Raw genomic sequence first — 21,673 nt, forward strand, 5'->3', positions numbered from 1 at the left:
GCCTTGTGCCCATAAATGTGTGGGTAAAGTCTGCAGTCGGGAATCCATATCTCGAGACACATAATGACCTTTGAAATCACGTAAAAACAATCTTACTCCTTCCGGAGAACAACATATTATAGCTCCTAGAGCTTTCAGTGTTTTTATTCCTAACAAGTTTTCTGGACATGATTTAGTAAGCAATAAATCTGTAGTTCTGGTCAAGGGTCCTATCGTAAGTGGAAGAGGCTGTGATACTTCATTAACAATAGGTTTTCCTGAAAAACCAAGGGAAATATTCTGTGAGCCTGAGAGGGGTGCCCCTGGAACTTCACTACGTTTTATGGTTGTTCGACTTGCCCCTGTATCGAGTAAAAATTTTCTATCTTGGCCTAATAATTCACTATGTACATAAGGTCCTTCTTGGTCTACAGGGACCTCGATAAGGGGTAAGTCAACTTCCCTCCCTAGGCTGGTTCATGCGTATCGTTGATAATCAGGATAGTCATACTGTGCGGTCTGGTACAGCTGTCGTGTCGTGGTTTGTGTGGCAGCAGCTGGCAATGCTGGTGCGGCTGGCACAAACTGTATAGACTGTTGTGGAGCTGGCATGGCCTGTGTATGCTGCGGTGCTCCTTGTTCATTCTGATCCTGTCTAAGTGGCCGTGGTCTTTCTTTTGTAATACCCGTGGCGATATTACGCTTCAGGACTGGACAATCGTGTGCATGATGACCTAGTTGTTTACAATAGTTGCATGTCCCTTTTACAGGTCCTGCTAAATCGCCAGAATGTGTCGTACCCTTTTTATGTCCTTCAGCTGGAACTGTCTGGGAAACTAGCATTTTCATTTTCGTGTCTTTCATGCGTCTTTGTTCATGATCTTGTTCCTCTCTAATTCTATTGTGATGATACTGTAACATTTGTAACATTTGTGATGGAGTGTTACCTTGCCAGGTACTCTCGAATTTCAATACTCTATTCTTCACTTGAGGCAAGGAATTTTCAACTAATTTTGTCACAAACAGATGTGGGTATGACTCGCTACTTGCTTTTATACCACTATTTATACCGAAACATTTTTCAAATCGTGCATAGAAATCACTAGTGTCTTCATCTTGCTTTTGTTTACAGGCTGAAATTGCACCCCAGTCTTCCTTTTTCGTAGTTAATAAACGTGGCAGTACCTGTACTAGTAAACCTGGCAGTGCTTTAGTTTTGTCCCCAAGCCCCGAACCTGGACCTCGGGCCTTTTCTTCATTTTCTAATGCTGTCCAATCTATCTTTTGGTCTCCTACCTCCCACTCTTTTTCCTTGAGTTTTTCATAAATGCCAGCAGGCATTAATACCTTTAATATTGTCATAATGTCGGGATAGGTATACTCTCCCATGAGTAACATATCTTTAATTTCTCGGTGGAAACCCGCTGGGTCTTTGTCATGACTGGGTACCACTTTCTTCATTTCTAACAATTCTATTTTTGATATGGGCGTATATACATATACACGTTTAAACTCATTATCCTCGCCCTTTATTGGGTGCACTTCTCGTAAGGGATTCTGTCTGTCCATGTAATACGTGGTTCTTTCCTTAGTGGGCAGTGAGACATGTTCTGGACATACAAAAAGAATGTACTGCTTTCTTGATTCTAGTATTTCTTTAATTAGCTTAGTACCTGAACCTCTCCATTTATTTGTGAGTAATTCAGTCAATATATCAGGTAAGGGACCAGGATCTGAATGTTGGCTTTTATATAGTATAAGAAGTTGTTGAATCATATAAATCCCAGCTAAACGCTGTTCATCTGGGGTGAGGTTCAAAAATGTGTGTGCTACTGTATTATCACCATACATTCCGGGACTGTCAATCCAATGAACGGCTGACCTGGCTAATTCTTGTTCATCCATAGAATCGAGAAAATGATAACCCCTTCGTCCTCGCAGTAATTTGTCAGCGGCTTGGAACGAATGCTCGGGGGATCTCATATTTATTATAGGTGTTTGGAAATTCCTGTTATTATCTGGACATATCGGACGTATCGGGTCAGTGAAATATCTAGTACTATTACAAGATCTTCCTCTACCTACATAGGCTATGGTTTCTGACTGTCCTGTGGACGGTCCTGATCCTTCTTCCTCCTCGTTTTGTTCAAACTGGTCTACCGTTAATCTTTCTTCGTGTAGGCGTTCTATTTCTTTACGGATCTTTCTGCACATGGCTATTATACATTTTTGCCTATCATGTCTCCCTTCTGATATATTCTGGCTCCATCTGGTAAGAGTTTGCATTATTTCCGGATCTACCCCCGGTCGGTCTTGATTTCTGATTACGCAATTTATGAGGAAACGTAACAGTTCCCCCTGTATCTCCACTTTCTGGTATTCCATAGCTCTGTTAATACATTCAGAGTCTCGCCCTGTTTGGACATAATGATATATATTGTCTAAATGCATAGTCATTCCTGGTAACTTCCCTAAATACACCGCGGCTCGTCTGATACGTAATGATGCCAGGATCATTTCGTCCTCCTTGCCGGGCACAGGGTCATATCTACAATCTACTAGAAGTTCCTTAAGCGTGCGGGCATTTATGAGTTTGGGGGTACGTGGATGTGCTGACTCTTGAAAAGTAAGTTTATTTATTCTAGGTGGCGTAGAAAAGATATTGGTAGCACCTTCGGTAGCCCCGTCTGGGGTATCGGGTGTGAAAGGGTTCGTTGAACGTGATACAGCAACTATAGGTGTGGGTACAGCTATAGAAGTAGCTGTAGGGACAGATGCAGAAACAGATGTGCTTGCCGGAACTTGTGTCAGAACTTGTTGCTGTAGAGATACGGGTACTGGATCTTGGCGTTGAACCTCCCTGACAGGCGGTCTATGTGGGGCGGGTTTAGCATACTCGGGAGCTGCGTCATCTAAATATGAGGAAAGAAAAACATCTTCTGCGGTTCTAGGATGCCCCTTAGGATGTACCTTTATTGGAAATAATGGGGTTGGCAAGTCTTTTGGTATTCCTGGAGTAGCCTTAGGTAATCCTTCAGCCAGAAGGGGATACATACCATTCATAAGGGCATTTCTTTGTCTGTCTACTTGTTCTGATTTCACTCGTGCACCTTCTTTAATTAATAGATTTTCTCGGACTTCATTTGAATTTTCTTTACTCTTCTCTTCCTGTCTACGTGCTTTTTCTGTACGTCTATACGATTCTTTACGCCATAATTCAATGGCGTCTTTCTGTGATTGTCTGGCTTTCTTTTTCCATAATTCTTCCTCTACTTTCACGATGCACTCTGCATCCCAGGTCCCAGCTGCGGGCCACCTCTGACTTTCTGGTAATTCCTTAGTGTAGTCTACCCATAAATCGAGAAATAATATGGCGTCTAGGCCATGTTTATGATACATGAAGTACCCTGGAGTGTCCCTAGGAGGAATGGGAACAGCTTCTTCGAGTACCCCTTTTCTAGTTGTGATCTGTCTTAGTTTCGAAAAGAGCGGCATATTGAGAACTGGTCTGCTACTTGATTTTGAACAAACTTGATACAATAAAACACAATAATGAACAGTCATTCATACCACAATATGCAGGACGTATCAATACATTTAACATTTAACATTTAAAATGAGCAACGGTGATGATGACGATGATCTAAGAAAAACTTAATCACTAAAACATAATACTTGACATTTAACTGAATTATTCTGAATTTATATACTTGATATACTAGATATACTGCTAAACAGTACAGATACACTGCTGAAACAGTGCAGACCGGATTTGTGTATCCAAACCCGTCTGGACCGGCACAACTTATGTGCACGCCAGAACGCCTCCCCAGTAATGGTACTCACCGGGTAGCTCGGAACGGAAGGCCTCGGAAATCGATCTGAACTGAACTTGAACCGGACTGGACTCGACTCGAACACTTCGGACACTGGACTTGACTTGGGACTTCGGAAACTGGTGGGCCTCTGTATACCTCGGATCTTGCTCTCTCAGCTAGGCTCTGGTCGGGATACTTCGCACTTCTCACCGCCTCGTCTGGGTGTTGATCGCAGCCTCAGTCGCCCCCGCTTGACCGGAGGGAGATACAGGAAATCCTGCTGGTACGCGTTGTTGTCTGTCCAGCTGTGGCAGGAGACCGGGCCTGCAACGCACCGCCGGCGCGTGAGATGAGAAAGTGTCCCTGTTCGGGCGCCATTCATGTGGTAAATAATTTAATTACCGGGACTTAATTTGATACAGAAACATAATGAAATAGCTCAGTAAATAAGAGGCAGAATCCGTGGTATTAGAGGTTCGGAATGGGCTTTATTCCAGAGGTCGATTATAATCGGTTGCTCCAGGTTCCATCACCACGAAGGTTCAGGAAGTGAAGTACATACGTTATTGACAATCAATTACTTTTATACAATAAGCATTACAGTAAAGCAAATACAAGAGGCGTAACAATTGATAGTGGAGATAATATATTCATACGTGGCAAAGATAGGCGTAACTGGGTGTGTTTAAGAAACGTCATCAGATGTGATGTCATAAGAGGGTGGTTACATGAAAGAATTTCGCAATGTCAGCAGAAATACTTGGCAGAAATGCGCGCGCAGCAGCATGACGTGTGATTGACGTGCAGCTAGGGGGTGAAGGGGACTTGACATTTAGCTCTACATGTGGCGACAAATGTCTGGAGGGTCAAGTCAACCTAATCCCAAATCATATCTAACATCCTATGTTTAAAGAACTATGTTATCCAAAAAGAGAGGTCTCTTCGAGTGGAATCTTATTCTATACTGACTATACTGACTATTAGTGCGTGTACAAGCGTCTAAGTGTCTACACTAGATGCGAGGGCGGAATCTTCCATAGTAACAGGACTATGAATTACTTGCATAAAGACAGAGAAGCCGGGCCTTTGCTCGGTAGCTGGCAGAATGTTTACTTAAGCTACTAGACAGGAATGCATTGGGCAGGGAGCGGAGCAGATAATTTCCGAAGGTGAAATACAGTTCTTGGCAGGCAGCAAGCTGATGTCAGGCATCGTGAGCCGCGCAGAGGATGAGACAAAGTTCATGGTCACAGATGCAGGCTCGGACTGGAGCTTCAGAGACAGAAAGCAAGAAAAGCTTGATGACAGAATCAGGGCCTACTTGCCTGGACTGTAAAATGGCATAAGTGAACCATATAAAGGCGGTGGCCTTTCGTATTTAGGAATGAAATATCCGGCCCATTCATGGCGGATCTGAAAGAGGACATGTTAACGGTGGACGCACATGTATTTGCGTCTTCATAACTGGAACTGGAGGGAACATACATGTACTTGTAACATGCACATAGAACCGTTGGGGTCCAAGATAGGGGACATAACTGACCAGAAAAATCCATATTTCCACAAAACAATGAGACCCCAGCCCAGTGAGAGACCTATCCCATGAAGCACCTGCCCAGTGAGAGACCCGTCCAGTGACCGACCTGTTCACTGAGAGACCTGTCCACTGAGAGACCTGTCCCATGAGACACCTGCCCAGTGAGAGACGTGTCCAGTGAGAGACCTGCCAAGTGAGAGACCTGTCCAGTGACAGACTTGTTCACTGAGAGACCTGTCCCATGAGCCACCTGCCCAGTGAGAGACGTGTCCAGTGACAGACCTGCCCAGTGAGAGACCTGTCCTCTGAGACACCTGCCCAGTGAGAGACATGTCCCATGAGACACCTGCCCTGTGCGAGACCAGTCCAATGAGAAACCTGTCCCTTGAGCCACCTGCACAGTGAGAGACCTGTCCAGTGACAGACCTGTCCAGTGACAGACCTGTTCCCTGAGAGACCTGTCCACTGAGCGACCCTTCCCATGAGACACCTGCTCAGTGAGACACGTGTCCAGTGAGAAACCTGCCCAGTGAGAGACCTGTCCAGTGACAGACCTGTTCACTGAGAGACCTGTCCACTGAGAGACCTGTCCCGTGAGACACCTGCCCAGTAAGAGACCTGTCCAATGAAACAATGAGACCCAAGCCCAGTGAGAGACCTATCCCATGAAACACCTGCCCAGTGAGAGACCTGTCCAGTGACAGACCTGTTCACTCAGAGTCCTGTCCACTGAGAGACCAGTCCCATGAGACACCTGCCCAGTGAGAGACCTGTTCCAAGAGACACCTGACCAGTGAGTGACCATCCTCTGAGACACCTGCCCAGTGAGAGACCTGTCTCTTGAGCCACCTGCCCTGTGAGAGACCTGTTCCTTCAATCACCTACCCTGTGAGATACCTGTCCAATGAGAAACCTGCCCTGTGAGAGACCTGTCCAATGAGAAACCTGTCTCATGAGCCACCTGCCCTGTGAGAGACCTGTCCCTTGAACCACCTGCCCTGTGAGAGACCTGTCCCGTGAGCCACCTGCCCAGCGAGAGACATGTCCCTTGAGCCACCTGCCCTGTGAGAGACCTGTCCTGAGAGCCACCTGCCCTGTGAGAGACCTGTCCCGTGAGCCACCTGCCCAGCGAGAGACATGTCCCTTGAGCCACCTGCCCTGTGAGAGACCTGTCCCTTTAGCCACCTGCCCTGTGAGAGACCTGTCCCGTGAGCCACCTGCCCTGTGAGAGACCTGTCCCGTGAGCCACCTGCCCTGTGAGAGACCTGTCCCTTGAGCCACCTGCCCAGTGAGAGAGCTGTCCTGTGAGACAGCTGAAAATGAGAGACCTGTCCGATGAGCAACCTGCCCAGTGAGAGATTTATCCCAGGAGACATCTGATCAGTGAGTGACCTGTTCAATGAGACACCTGCTCAGTGGGAGACCTGTCCAGTGACAGATCTGTCCACTGAGAGACCTGTCCCGTGAGACACCTGCTCAGTAAGTGTCCTGTACATTGAAACAATGAGACCCCAGCGCAGTGAGAGACCTATCCCATGAAACACCTGCCCAGTGAGAGACCTGTCCAGTGACAGACCTGTTCACTGAGAGACCTGTTCACTGAGACACCTGTCCACTGAGAGACCTGTCCACTGAGAGACCTGCCCCATGAGCCACCTGCGAAGTGAGAGACATGTCCAGTGAGAGACCTACCCAGCGAGAGAGATGTCCGGTGACAGACCTGTTCACTGAGAGACCTGTCAACTGAGAGACCTGTCCCATGAAACACCTGCCCAGTGAGAGACCTGCCCAGTGAGAGACCTGTCCAGTGAGAGACCTGTTCACTGAGAGTCCTGTCCACTGAGAGACCAGTCCCATGAGACACCTGCCCAGTGAGAGACATGTCCAGTGAGAGACCTGCCTAGTGAGAGACCTGTCCGGTGACAGACCTGTTCACTGAGAGACCTGTCCACTGAGAGACCAGTCCCATGAGCCACCTGCTCAGTGAGAGACGTGTCCAGTGAGAGACCTGTCCTCTGAGACACCTGCCCAATGAGAGACCTATCCCATGAGACACCTGCCCAGTGAGAGACCATTCCAATGAGAAACCTGTCCCTTGAGCCACCTGCACAGTGAGAGACCTGTCCGAGAGAGACCTGCACAGAAAGACACCTGTCCCTTGAGCCACCTGCCCAGTGAGAGAGTTGTCCTGTGAGACAGCTGAAAATGAGAGACCTGTCCGATGAGCAACCTGCCCAGTGAGAGATCTATCCCAGGAGACATCTGCCCAGTGAGTGACCTGTTCAATGAGGCACCTGCTCAATGAGAGACCTATCCAGTGAGAGACCTGTCCCGTGAGACACCTGCCCAGTAAGGACCTGTACAACGAAACAATGAGTCCCCAGCCCAGTGAGAGACCTATCCCATGAAGCACCTGCCCAGTGAGAGACCTGTCCAGTGACCGACCTGTTCACTGAGAGACCTGTCCACTGAGAGACCTGTCCCATGAGACACCTGCCCAGTGAGAGACGTGTCCAGTGACAGACCTGCCCAGTGAGAGACCTGTCCTCTGAGACACCTGCCCAGTGAGAGACATGTCCCATGAGACACCTGCCCTGTGCGAGACCAGTCCAATGAGAAACCTGTCCCTTGAGCCACCTGCACAGTGAGAGACCTGTCCAGTGACAGACCTGTCCAGTGACAGACCTGTTCCCTGAGAGACCTGTCCACTGAGAGACCCTTCCCATGAGACACCTGCTCAGTGAGACACGTGTCCAGTGAGAAACCTGCCCAGTGAGAGACCTGTCCAGTGACAGACCTGTTCACTGAGAGACCTGTCCACTGAGAGACCTGTCCCGTGAGACACCTGCCCAGTAAGAGACCTGTCCAATGAAACAATGAGACCCAAGCCCAGTGAGAGACCTATCCCATGAAACACCTGCCCAGTGAGAGACCTGTCCAGTGACAGACCTGTTCACTGAGAGTCCTGTCCACTGAGAGACCAGTCCCATGAGACACCTGCCCAGTGAGAGACCTGTTCCAAGAGACACCTGACCAGTGAGTGACCATCCTCTGAGACACCTGCTCAGTGAGAGACCTGTCTCTTGAGCCACCTGCCCTGTGAGAGACCTGTTCCTTCAATCACCTACCCTGTGAGATACCTGTCCAATGAGAAACCTGCCCTGTGAGAGACCTGTCCAATGAGAAACCTGTCTCATGAGCCACCTGCCCTGTGAGAGACCTGTCCCTTGAACCACCTGCCCTGTGTGAGACCTGTCCCGTGAGCCACCTGCCCAGCGAGAGACATGTCCCTTGAGCCACCTGCCCTGTGAGAGACCTGTCCTGAGAGCCACCTGCCCTATGAGAGACCTGTCCCGTGAGCCACCTGCCCAGCGAGAGACATGTCCCTTGAGCCACCTGCCCTGTGAGAGACCTGTCCCTTTAGCCACCTGCCCTGTGAGAGACCTGTCCCGTGAGCCACCTGCCCTGTGAGAGACCTGTCCCGTGAGCCACCTGCCCTGTGAGAGACCTGTCCCTTGAGCCACCTGCCCAGTGAGAGAGCTGTCCTGTGAGACAGCTGAAAATGAGAGACCTGTCCGATGAGCAACCTGCCCAGTGAGAGATTTATCCCAGGAGACATCTGATCAGTGAGTGACCTGTTCAATGAGACACCTGCTCAGTGGGAGACCTGTCCAGTGACAGATCTGTCCACTGAGAGACCTGTCCCGTGAGACACCTGCTCAGTAAGTGTCCTGTACAATGAAACAATGAGACCCCAGCGCAGTGAGAGACCTATCCCATGAAACACCTGCCCAGTGAGAGACCTGTCCAGTGACAGACCTGTTCACTGAGAGACCTGTCCACTGAGAGACCTGTCCACTGAGAGACCTGCCCCATGAGCCACCTGCCCAGTGAGAGACATGTCCAGTGAGAGACCTACCCAGCGAGAGAGATGTCCGGTGACAGACCTGTTCACTGAGAGACCTGTCAACTGAGAGACCTGTCCCATGAAACACCTGCCCAGTGAGAGACCTGTCCAGTGAGAGACCTGTCCAGTGAGAGACCTGTTCACTGAGAGTCCTGTCCACTGAGAGACCAGTCCCATGAGACACCTGCCCAGTGAGAGACATGTCCACTGAGAGACCTGCCCAGTGAGAGACCTGTCCGGTGACAGACCTGTTCACTGAGAGACCTGTCCACTGAGAGACCAGTCCCATGAGCCACCTGCTCAGTGAGAGACGTGTCCAGTGAGAGACCTGTCCTCTGAGACACCTGCCCAATGAGAGACCTATCCCATGAGACACCTGCCCAGTGAGAGACCATTCCAATGAGAAACCTGTCCCTTGAGCCACCTGCACAGTGAGAGACCTGTCCGAGAGAGACCTGCACAGAAAGACACCTGTCCCTTGAGCCACCTGCCCAGTGAGAGAGTTGTCCTGTGAGACAGCTGAAAATGAGAGACCTGTCCGATGAGCAACCTGCCCAATGAGAGATCTATCCCAGGAGACATCTGCCCAGTGAGTGACCTGTTCAATGAGGCACCTGCTCAATGAGAGACCTATCCAGTGAGAGACCTGTCCCGTGAGACACCTGCCCAGTAAGGACCTGTACAACGAAACAATGAGACCCCAGCCCAGTGAGAGACCTATCCCATGAAGCACCTGCCCAGTGAGAGACCTGTCCAGTGACCGACCTGTTCACTGAGAGACCTGTCCACTGAGAGACCTGTCCCATGAGACACCTGCCCAGTGAGAGACGTGTCCAGTGAGAGACCTGCCAAGTGAGAGACGTATCCAGTGACAGACCTGCCCAGTGAGAGACCTGTCCTCTGAGACACCTGTCCAGTGAGAGACATGTCCCATGAGACACCTGCCCAGTGAGCCACCTGCCCTGTGAGAGACCAGTCCAATGAGAAACCTGTCTTTTGAGCCACCTGCACAGCGAGAGACCTGTCCAGTGAGAGACCTGTCCAGTGACAGACCTGTTCCCTGAGAGACCTGTCCACTGAGAGACCCTTCCCATGAGACACCTGCTCAGTGAGACACGTGTCCAGTAAGAGACCTGTCCAGTGAGAGACCTGTCCAGTGACAGACCTGTTCACTGAGAGTCCTGTCAACTGAGAGACCAGTCCCATGAGACACCTGCCCAGTGAGAGACCTGTTCCAAGAAACACCTGACCAGTGAGTGACCTGTCCTCTGAGACACCTGCCCAGTGAGAGACCTGTCCCATGAGCCACCTGTCCAGCAAGAGACATGTCCCTCGAGCCACCTGCCCTGTGAGAGACATGTCTCTTGAGCCACCTGCCCTGTGAGAGACCTGTCGTGTGAGCCACCTGCCCTGTGAGAGACCTGTCGTGTGAGCCACCTGCCCTGTGAGAGACCTGTCGTGTGAGCCACCTGCACAGTGAGAGACATCTCCCTTGAGCCACCGGCACAGCGAGAGACATGTCCCTTGAGCCACATGCACAGAGAGAGACATGTCTCTTGAGCTACCTGCACAGTGAGAGACATGTCCCTTGAGCCACCTACACAGTGAGAGACATGTCCCTTGAGCCACCTGCACAGCGAGAGACCTGTCCCGTGAGACACCTGCCCAGTAAGAGACCTGTTCAATGAAACAATGAGACCACAGCCCAGTGAGAGACCTATCCCATGAACACCTGCCCAGTAAAAGACCTGCCCAGTGAGAGACCTGTCCAGTGACAGACCTGTCCAGTGACAGACCTGTTCACTGAGAGACCTGTCCCATGAGACACATGCCCAGTGAGAGACGTGTCAAGTGAGAGACCTGCCCAGTGAGAGACCTGTCCAGTGACAGACCTGCCCACTGAGAGACCTGTCCCACAAGACACCTGCTCAGTGAGAGTCCTGCCCAGTGAGAGGCCTGTTCAGTGAGAGGCCTGTTCAGTGACAGACCTGCCCAGTGCGAGACCTGCCCACTGAGAGACCTATCTCATGAGAGACCTGTCTCATGAGAGACCTACCCGCTGAGAAACCTGTCTCATGAGCCACCTGCTCAGTGAGAAACCTGTCCCACAAGCTACCTGCCCATGAGAGACCTGCAGACTGCGAGATCTCTCACATGAGGCACCAGCCCAGTTAGAAACCTGTACCTTGAGCCACCTGCCCAGTGAAAGACCTGTCTCTTGAGCCACCTACCCCTTGAGAGACCTGTTCTGTGAGAGATCTGTCCTGTGAGAGACCTGTTGTTATACTTGGGGGTCTCTAGTTGGCACAGGTATGCACTTGTGACAAATAGGGACCCTCTCCTCTAGTCAGGGTAAGGGGGTACACTCCTAAAATAACCCCTGCTCAGCTTGGCACGAGCAGACAGGCTTATCTCAGAGCCAGTGTGTAAAGCATTTGTGAACACATACAGTAATCAAGTGACAACACTACAGATGGACACCACACAGGTTTTATATCACCAATAAGTATTCTTTATATAGATTTACCACAAGACCATAAACGACAAAAATACACAATACTGTTACTTTAGATGGTAGAATTTTGCTTAGTTCTCTTTAGTTCTTAAATGCGACACTTTAAGTCAATGTACCTTTTAGATGCGACACGCAGGGCAACGAAAGTGTTGCATCGACATTGATGCATTGAAGATTTTGGTGCAAAGAAATAAAGACGTGAAGATCTTCCAGATGCGGTACTCTTCTCCGATGTTGCGAGAAGACTCGAGTCGATGCTTCAGCTGCAGCGGCGACACCCTTTATGCGATGTGACGACAGCGGCCTTGGGAGCGGCACTCTTCTCCGACGTTGCGAGACGCTTCCGCTCGATGCGATGCTGCAGAGGCGACACCCCTTTACGCGATGCGACGACAACAGTTCCAACAGCGGCACGCTTCTCCGTGGATACGAGGCGCTTTTCTTGATGCAGTGCAATGCGACAACTACGATGGCTGCGTTGGCGACACGCTTCTTCCTCGATGCGAGACTCTTCTCTTGATGCTGTGCAATGCGTCAGCTACGATGGCTGCAATGGTGACACGCTTCTTCGGCGTTGTGAGACACTTCCTGGATGATGCGAGACGCTTCCGCTCGATGCGATGCTGCAGCGGCGACACACTTTACGAGATGCGACGACTACAGCTCCGACAGCGGGCACGCTTCTCCTTCTTGAGTCGCGCGTCTAGCTCCTTGCGATACGCAGTCCCTCAGAAGGCCCAACAACAGCAGCAGGCACTTCCAAAGAACTCTGGGGAGCTGGGGGGTGAAGTCTGTTGTTCCTGAGACTTTCAGCAGGAGGCAAGCTCATTTCCAAGCCCTTGGAGATCCTTCACAAGTTGAGCAAAAGTACACACAAAGTTCCTTTCTTCTCTGTTTGGCAATAGGCAACCACTGCAGGCCAATCCCCCAGTTTCAGGGATAATTCCTCCTCAGCTTCTTCTTGGTTCCTCTCCTCAGCAGAGGTTTCTTCTTGTTTCCCAAAGTGATCTAAATTCTTGGGATCAGGGTCCCAATACTTATACCCCAAAATCCTTTGTCCTCTGAGGGCAGAGGGGCCTTTGCCTTGTTCAAACCAGTTCTGGTCAGTCATGGAGCACTTTGTTTACCTGACTCCTTCTTTCCTTTCAGAGTGCAGGGCAGAGACATCAGACGCACCACAGGAGGTGGAGCCAGCATTGTGGAAGGCAGGCACAGCCCTATTCAGGTCCCAGGTGCAACTCCTCCCACCCGTCTAGATTCAGATCTCTCTATTCACCACTGGGACACCTCACCCTGTCTCCTGGAATTCCCCAGCCCTGTCACTCAAACTCCAGACAGGGAATACACAGCCTAGCAGAGGCAGGTTTGAATGGTTAGACAAGAAAATGCCTACTTTCTAAAAGTACAAAAACAACAGTTGATGGACAGAATGCAGAACAATGTCATACATTCACCCCTGTACAGAGATCTGGGCCTAAATCCATCGTTTTTTTGCTCACCAAGACATTCCAGTTTAAACCCAGCCATAAGCAATGTCTTTTGCTTTCTCGCCCTAAGTGCGCCAGGCATGCTCAGACGTGAGTCCTGGGCTCACTGTGCCACTGGAATCAAACTATCCTGGCTGAAGAGGGGTGGAACCCCGAAACCGGTCCTAGGACGCTTGTTTCCGGCCCAGGGAGGACCTGGCTTGGCAGTTCGGGCTGGACTGTTCCCATGAGGCACAGGGTCAAGACTGATTTGCATATAGCCAGGTCTAAACTGGGGTGGCATGGTGAGCAAAAGAATGATGGATTTAACCCAGATCTCTCGACTGGGGGTGAATGTTTTGATTTGGTCTGCATTCCGTCCATCAATTGTGTGTCTTTTGCTTTCTCGCCCTAAGTGCGCCAGGTATGCTCAGACGTGAGTCCTGGGCTCACTGTGCCACTGGAATCAAGCTATTCTGGCTGAAGAGGGGTGAAACCCCGAAACCGATCCTAGGATGCTTGTTTCCAGTCCACGGAGGACCTGGCTTGGCAGTTCGGGCTGGACTGTTCCCATGAGGCATAGGGTCAAGACTGATTTGCATATAGCCAGGTCTAAACTGGGGTGGCATGGTGAGCAAAAGAATGATGGATTTAACCCTGATCTCTTGACTGGGGGTGAATGTTTTGATTTGTTCTGCATTCCGTCCATCAATTATGTGTCTATTAGTTTCTCACCCTAAGTGCGCCAGGTATGCTCAGACGTGAGTCCTGGGCTCACTGTGCCACTGGAATCAAGCTATCCTGGCTGAAGAGGGGTGAAACCGGTCCTAGGATGCTTGTTTCCGGTCCAGGGAGAACCTGGCTTGGCAGTTCGGGCTGGACTGTTCCCATGAGGCACAGGGTCAAGACTGATTTGCATATAGCCAGGTCTAAACTGGGGTGGCATGGTGAGCAAAAGAATGATGAATTTAACCCAGATCTCTTGACTGGGGGTGAATGTTTTGATTTGTTCTGCATTCCGTCCATCAATTGTGTGTCTTTTGCTTCCTCGCCCTAAGTGCGCCAGGTATGCTCAGACGTGAGTCCTGGGCTCACTGGAATCAGGCTATCCTGGCTGAAGAGGGGTGAAACCCCGAAACCGGTCCTAGGATGCTTGTTTCCGGTCCAGGGAGGACCTAGTTTGGCAGTTCAGGCTGGACTGTTCCCATGAGGCACAGGGTCAAGACTGATTTGCATATAGCCAGGTCTAAACTGGGGTGTCATGGTGAGCAAAACAATGATGGATTTAACCCAGCTCTCTTGACTGGGGGTGAATGTATTGATTTGTTCTGCATTCCGTCCATCAATTGTGTGTCTTTTGCTTTCTCGCCCTAAGTGCGCCAGGTATGCTCAGACGTGAGTCCTGGGCTCACTGTGCCACTGGAATCAAGCTATTCTGGCTGAAGAGGGGTGAAACCCCGAAACCGATCCTAGGATGCTTGTTTCCAGTCCACGGAGGACCTGGCTTGGCAGTTCGGGCTGGACTGTTCCCATGAGGCATAGGGTCAAGACTGATTTGCATATAGCCAGGTCTAAACTGGGGTGGCATGGTGAGCAAAAGAATGATGGATTTAACCCTGATCTCTTGACTGGGGGTGAATGTTTTGATTTGTTCTGCATTCCGTCCATCAATTATGTGTCTATTAGTTTCTCACCCTAAGTGCGCCAGGTATGCTCAGACGTGAGTCCTGGGCTCACTGTGCCACTGGAATCAAGCTATCCTGGCTGAAGAGGGGTGAAACCGGTCCTAGGATGCTTGTTTCCGATCCAGGGAGAACCTGGCTTGGCAGTTCGGGCTGGACTGTTCCCATGAGGCACAGGGTCAAGACTGATTTGCATATAGCCAGGTCTAAACTGGGGTGGCATGGTGAGCAAAAGAATGATGAATTTAACCCAGATCTCTTGACTGGGGGTGAATGTTTTGATTTGTTCTGCATTCCGTCCATCAATTGTGTGTCTTTTGCTTCCTCGCCCTAAGTGCGCCAGGTATGCTCAGACGTGAGTCCTGGGCTCACTGGAATCAGGCTATCCTGGCTGAAGAGGGGTGAAACCCCGAAACCGGTCCTAGGATGCTTGTTTCCGGTCCAGGGAGGACCTAGTTTGGCAGTTCAGGCTGGACTGTTCCCATGAGGCACAGGGTCAAGACTGATTTGCATATAGCCAGGTCTAAACTGGGGTGTCATGGTGAGCAAAACAATGATGGATTTAACCCAGCTCTCTTGACTGGGGGTGAATGTATTGATTTGTTCTGCATTCCGTCCATCAATTGTGTGTCTTTTGCTTTCTCGCCCTAAGTGCGCCAGGTTTGCTCAGACGTGAGTCCTGGGCTCACTGTGCCACTGGAATCAAGCTAACCTGGCTGAAGAGGGGTGAAACCCCGAAACCGGCCCTAGGATGCTTGTTTCCTGTCCAGGGAGGACCTGGCTTGGCAGTTCGGGCTGGACTGTTCCCATGAGGCATAGGGTCAAGACTGACTTGCATATAGCCAGGTCTAAACTGGGGTGGCATGGTGAGCAAAAGAATTATGGATTTAACCCAGATCTCTTGACTGGGGGTGACTGTTTTGATTTGTTCTGCATTCCATCCATCAATTGTGTGTCTTTTGCATCCTCGCCCTAAGTGCGCCAGGTATGCTCAGACGTGAGTCCTGGGCTCACTGTGCCACTGGAATCAAGCTATCCTGGCTGAAGAGGGGTGAAACCCCGAAACCGGTCCTAGGAGGCTTGTTTCCGGTCCAGGGAGGACCTGGTTTGGCAGTTCAGGCTGGACTGTTCCCATGAGGCACAGGGTCAAGACTGATTTGCATACAGCCAGGTCTAAACTGGAGTGGCATGGTGAGCAAAAGAATGATGGATTTAACCCAGATCTCTTGACTGGGGTTGAATGTTTTGATTTGTTCTGCATTCCGTCCATCAATTGTACGTCTTTTGCTTTCTCGCCCTAAGTGCGCCAGGTATGCTCAGACGTGAGTCCTAGTCTCACTGTGCCACTGGAATCAAGCTATCCTGGCTGAAGAGGGGTGAAACCCTGAAACCGGTCCTAGGATGCTTGTTTCCCGTCCAGGGAGGACCTGGCTTGGCAGTTCGGGCTGGACTGTTCCCATGAGGCACAGGGTCAAGAATGATTTGCATATAGCCAGGTCTAAACTAGGGTGGCATGGTGAGCAAAAGAATGATGGATTTAACCCAGATCTCTTGACTGGTGGTGAATGTTTTGATTTGTTCTACATTCCGTCCATCAATTGTGTGTCTTTTGCTTTCTCGCCCTAAGTGCGCCAGGTATGCTCAGACGTGAGTCCTGGGCTCACTGTGCCACTGGAATCAAGCTATCCTGGCTGAAGAGGGGTGAAACCCCGAAACTGTACCTTGGATGCTTGTTTCCGGTCCAGGGAGGACCTGGCTTGGCAGTTCGGGCTGGACTGTTCCCATGAGGCACAGGGTCAAGACTGATTTGCATATAGCCAGGTCTAAACTGGGGAGGCATGGTGAGCAAAAGAATGATGGATTTAACCCAGGTCTCTTGACTGGGGGTGAATGTTTTGATTTGTTCTGCATTCCGTCCATCAATTGTGTGTCTTTTACTTTCTAAAAGTGGCATTTTCAAACACAGAATGTTAAAACCAACTTCTCTAAAAGATGTATTTTATCATTCTGAGTTCAGGCATACTAAATTCGAATTTCTACCATGTTCCCTGAGTCAGTTAGGATTATAAGATGTAATAACCAAACTGCCCATTCTGGCCTATGTAGAACAGGTAGCCTTGCAATAGTGAAAAACGAAAATCGCTGTAATTCACTATTAGAACATGCCACACACACAACAGGGCATGTCCTACCTTATCCTTACAATGCACCCTGCCCCTGGGCCTACCATAGGGGTGTCTGATATGAAGAAAAGGGAAGGTTTAGGGACTGGCAAGTGGGTGCACTTGCCCAGTCAGCATGACAGTACCAGACTGCATGCAGGCTCTGCAATGGCAGACCTTAGACACACTTTTACAGGCTGCTTCTGTGGGTGGCACAACCAGTGCTGCAAGCCCACCAGCAGTATTTGGATTTACAAGCCCTGGGCACTCCTGGTGCACTGTACTAAGGAATGACAGGTAAACCAAATCAACCAATCATGGAATCACAAATCATACATCAATTTACAATAGGGAGCACTTGCACTGTGGCACTGGACAGCAGTGGCACAGTGCCCTGAGCAACTAACACCAGCAAAAACATATGAGGAAACAGCAGAAAATGGAAGGGAGACCCACGCCAATGTGCCAGGTCTAACACGTGTCCCCTCCAGATGAAATGTGGGGAGAACTACCCTACCTCCTGGGAGTTCTCATCGCTAAGGCGTAAAAATCTGGACAGACCATCAGCATTGGCGTGTTCTGTACCGGGACGATGTTCCACCGTGAAATCCATCCCCTGTAGGGAAATGGACCACCTCAACAGCTTTGGATTCTCACCCCTCATCTGCATCAACCATCTGAGGGGCCTGTGGTCTGTCTGAACCCAAAAGTGATTCCCAAACAGGTAGGGTCTCAGCTTCTTCAGTGCCCAGACCACAGCAAAAGCCTCACGCTCAATAGCGCTCCACCTCTGTTCCCTTGGATGTAACCTCCTACGGATGAAGGCTACAGGTTGATCTAGGCCCTCCTCATTCATCTGTGATAGAACAGCCCCCACACCATGCTCTGAAGCGTCTGTTTGCACTATGAACTCCTTGGAGAAGTTGGGTGCCAAGAGCACGGGCACTGTGCACATAGCAGATTTTAAGGCCTCAAAAGCTTCCTGACAGGTGTCAGTCCAAATCACTTTCTTTGGCTGCTTCCTGGAAGTCAGCGCTGTCAAGGGTGCAACAATGTTGCCATACCCCTTGACAGACCTCCTGTAGTAACCCGTGAGTCCTAGGAAGTCTCTCACCTCTGTCTGGGTTTTGGGCGGCTCCCAAGCCAGGATGGTGTCAATCTTGGGCTGCAGGAGCGCCATCTGGCCGCTCCCTACCTGGTGTCCCAAGTACACCACGGAACCCTGCCCGATCTGGCACTTACTCGCCTTGATCGTGAGGCCTGCCCTCCACAGCGCCATCAACACTTCCCAAAGGTGGCGCAGATGTTCTTCCCAATTGGCGCTGAACACTGCGATGTCATCCAGCGACACTGAACGAGTCCAGTCCAGCTAACACCTGGTTGACCAACCTCTGAAAGGTGGCAGAGACATTCTTCATCCCAAAGAGCATGACCCGGAACTGGTAGTGCCCATCTGGTGTGGAGAATGCTGACCTCTCCTTTGTCCCATCGGTCAAGGCGATCTGCCAGTACCCAGACATTAAGTCAAACGTGCTGAGGTACCGTGCAAGCCCTAGCCGATCTATGACCTCGTCAGATCTGGGGATGGGGTGTGCATCAGTCCTGGTGACTGCATTGAGCCCTCGGTACTCCACACAGAACCGGAGTTCGGGTGTGACACCCGAGCCGCAGCCTTTGAGACCAAGACCACTGGGCTGGCCCAAGGACTGCTAGAGGACTCAATGACCCCTAGCGCAAGCATCTTGGAAACCTCCTCCTTGATGCAAGCCCTTACCCTGTCAGTCACTCTGTAGGCCTTGTGCCTCACAGGTGTACTGTCCCCAGTGTCCCCCTCATGGATGCACCAATCAGTGACACCAGGAACCAGGGAGAACAGATGAGAAAACTGTCCCAGCAACTGGTGGCAGTCATTCTGTTGCTTAGGGGTCAGGGTGGAAGAGAGGTTGACACCATCCACTGACCCATCTTGCTCTCAGGCTGACAGGAGGTCAGGAAGAGGCTCGGTCTCCTCTTCCATCCCAGCATCTGTTGCCAAGAGCATGCCCACTTGGGACCTCTCCAAGTGGGGCTTCAAGCGGTTGACATGCAGGACCCTCAAGGGGTTCCTGGGAGACCGCAAGTCCACCAAGTAGGTAACCGGACTCTTGCGCTCCACAACCTCAAAGGGGCCGGTTCACTTATCCTGGAGTGCACAGGGCTCCACTGGGGCCATGACCCACACCTTCTGTCCAGGCTGAAGCTCAACCAGAGAGGCATTCTGGTCGTACCACCGCTTCATCTCCTCCCGGCTGGCTTTCAGATTCGCCTCAGAGAGTTGTCTGAAACGCCTAGTCTGGTTCCTAAAGGCCAGCATGTAGCTATATACATCCTGGGGAGGTTTCCTGGGAGATTGCTCCCAGCCTTCTTTGACCAGACTTAGAGGTCCTCTCACGGGGTGTCCATAGAGAAGCTCAAAGGGACTGAACCCTAGAGATTTCTGTGGCACCTCACGGTAAGCAAAGAGCAGGCATGGTAAGAGGACATCCCACTTACGCCTCATGGGTTCCTCAAGACCCATTATCATGCCTTTAAGGGTTCGGTTGAATCTCTAAACCAACCCGTTTCCTTGGGGGTGGAAAGGAGTGATGAACTTATAGGTTACACCACACTCCTGCCACAGGGACTTTATATACTTGGAAATGAAGTTGGTTCCCTGGCCAGACACTACATCGTGAGGAAATCCAACTCTGGAGAAAATTCCCATCAATGCTCGTCCCACCACGGGGGCCGTCACTGTCCTCAGAGGTATGGCTTCCAGGTGCTGGGTGACATGGTCCACCAAGACCAGGATGAACCTGTTGGCCATGGCTGTCTTGGGGTCCAGTGGCCCCACAATGTCAATACCCACCCGTTCAAAGGGGGTGCTGACTACAGGGAAGGGCTGGAGAGGAGCCCTGTGCTTCCTCCCACTCTTACCACTTGCCTGGCAAGTCTGACATGTCCTGCAGTGAGTGTCTGAACTCCTGCGCATTTGGGGCCAATAAAAATGGGTGGCAAGCCTTTCAAAGGTCTTGCCCTGCCCCAAATGTCCTGCCAATGGAACATCATGAGCCAGCCCCAGTAGGAAGGCTCTGAAGCGCTGGGGTACCACCAGCACACGGGCTGACCCAGGCTCAGCAACCTTAGCCTCTGTTTTTACACAAAGGAAGGTGCACTCAAATGACAAAGTCCAAATTGATATATATTCCAAAGAATGTTTCTTGATCTTCTTATTTATTAAAGAGAATAGCCAGCCAACGTGTTTCGTTCCTATAACACAGGAACTTCTTCAGGGCTGCAATCAATGTATAGAACAACATGTATAAACAAAAACATATATATATACAATACCTTTACATCACAACATATAAAAATAACTAAAATTACCACAATAAAAGTAAATCAAAAGAGAACATAGAACCAACCTAAAATACAACATATATATACGCACATAACAATATATTAAAATTCTATATGTATAGGATTTTTCTGATCTGAATTCTTCTGTCTCAAAAAGCGAAAAGTAAAAGTTGTGTATACTGACTATATATATCAAGAAAAATAACAATAACAAAAGGAGAAAGGGAAAGAGAGAAAACACCGAAAAGAGGAAAATGCCTCAGAGTCACAGGGGCAAATATTAATAAAATAGAATAGAATGAGAAAAAGAAATAAAAAAAGGACAAAAGACAGGTACAATTTATATATACCAAAATTAAATAAAAACTATGACTAAATAAAGGCGAAAAAGTCAAAGAAAGAAAGGGGGGGTTTGGCTCACCATGGAGTAGGTTACACAAAAATAAACTCATTCCATATTCGTTGAGTCAGGAAATACCCAGATCATAATGACGTATCGCACATTTGGTGTATAATAACACGTCTGAAACACAAATATAAGAAGCCAAATAGTATCATGGGCACACAACAAACCGATGACATCATGAATGAAACGTAACATACATGACAAAAGAATGTGAGTTAAAAGTCTGAGGTCACCATGCGGTACACTCACCTTCAAACTTAAAAATGAAGGCAATATCACTTGATAATATTAAGTCGCGTATTGCAAACACTGTTCACTCATAGTGATAAGAAATCCATTGTTGGACCAAATAATCTAAAAAAGAACGAAAAAATATTCTCACCACATCTATATATCAATGTAATACACATTAAAATACATAATTTAAAACAAAGATCAAAGTATCGTATCTTTTGATTAGAAGGTGAGTGTAAATGTGCATATTAACACATAACTACACCTGCAGGCATTGCAGATGAGAAAATTAATCAATAAGAGGCAAAAAATGCCCGTTAAGTAAATGAGCAGTATATGATTATTACATGCTAATGGGCCATGTCAAGATGTCAGAATGAAAAGGGTCCTCATAAGAGTAAACCCTCACCAAAATCCAAATAGGAGCCACTGCATGAATCGGTGGCAAACGAGGGTCCGTATGTAGCGAACACACCCGTACATATATATTAACAAGCTCCACAGTACAGAAAGACCGTTACGGGAGAAAAATAGAAACGAACAGGAACAAGGCAAATCAAACAATCCCCATAACCCTTGATTCATACGG

General features: G+C 49.5%; 1 protein-coding gene across 1 annotated transcript in view; it reads right to left on the reverse strand.

Moving 5' to 3' along the window:
* The window catches only part of INO80B (INO80 complex subunit B), a 258,743-nt gene extending 237,832 nt beyond the window's left edge, over window positions 1-20,911 (reverse strand). The window contains exon 1 of the mRNA XM_085642922.1: window positions 20,866-20,911. Within this exon, the coding sequence (XP_085499048.1) occupies window positions 20,866-20,896 (31 nt within the window). The 5' untranslated portion in view covers window positions 20,897-20,911. The remainder of the gene's footprint in view (window positions 1-20,865) is intronic.
* Between the last annotated feature and the right edge of the window lie 762 nt (window positions 20,912-21,673).

Source organism: Triturus cristatus, chromosome 2_2 (assembly GCF_964204655.1).
Source record: "Triturus cristatus chromosome 2_2, aTriCri1.1, whole genome shotgun sequence".
Classification (NCBI taxonomy): domain Eukaryota; kingdom Metazoa; phylum Chordata; class Amphibia; order Caudata; family Salamandridae; genus Triturus; species Triturus cristatus.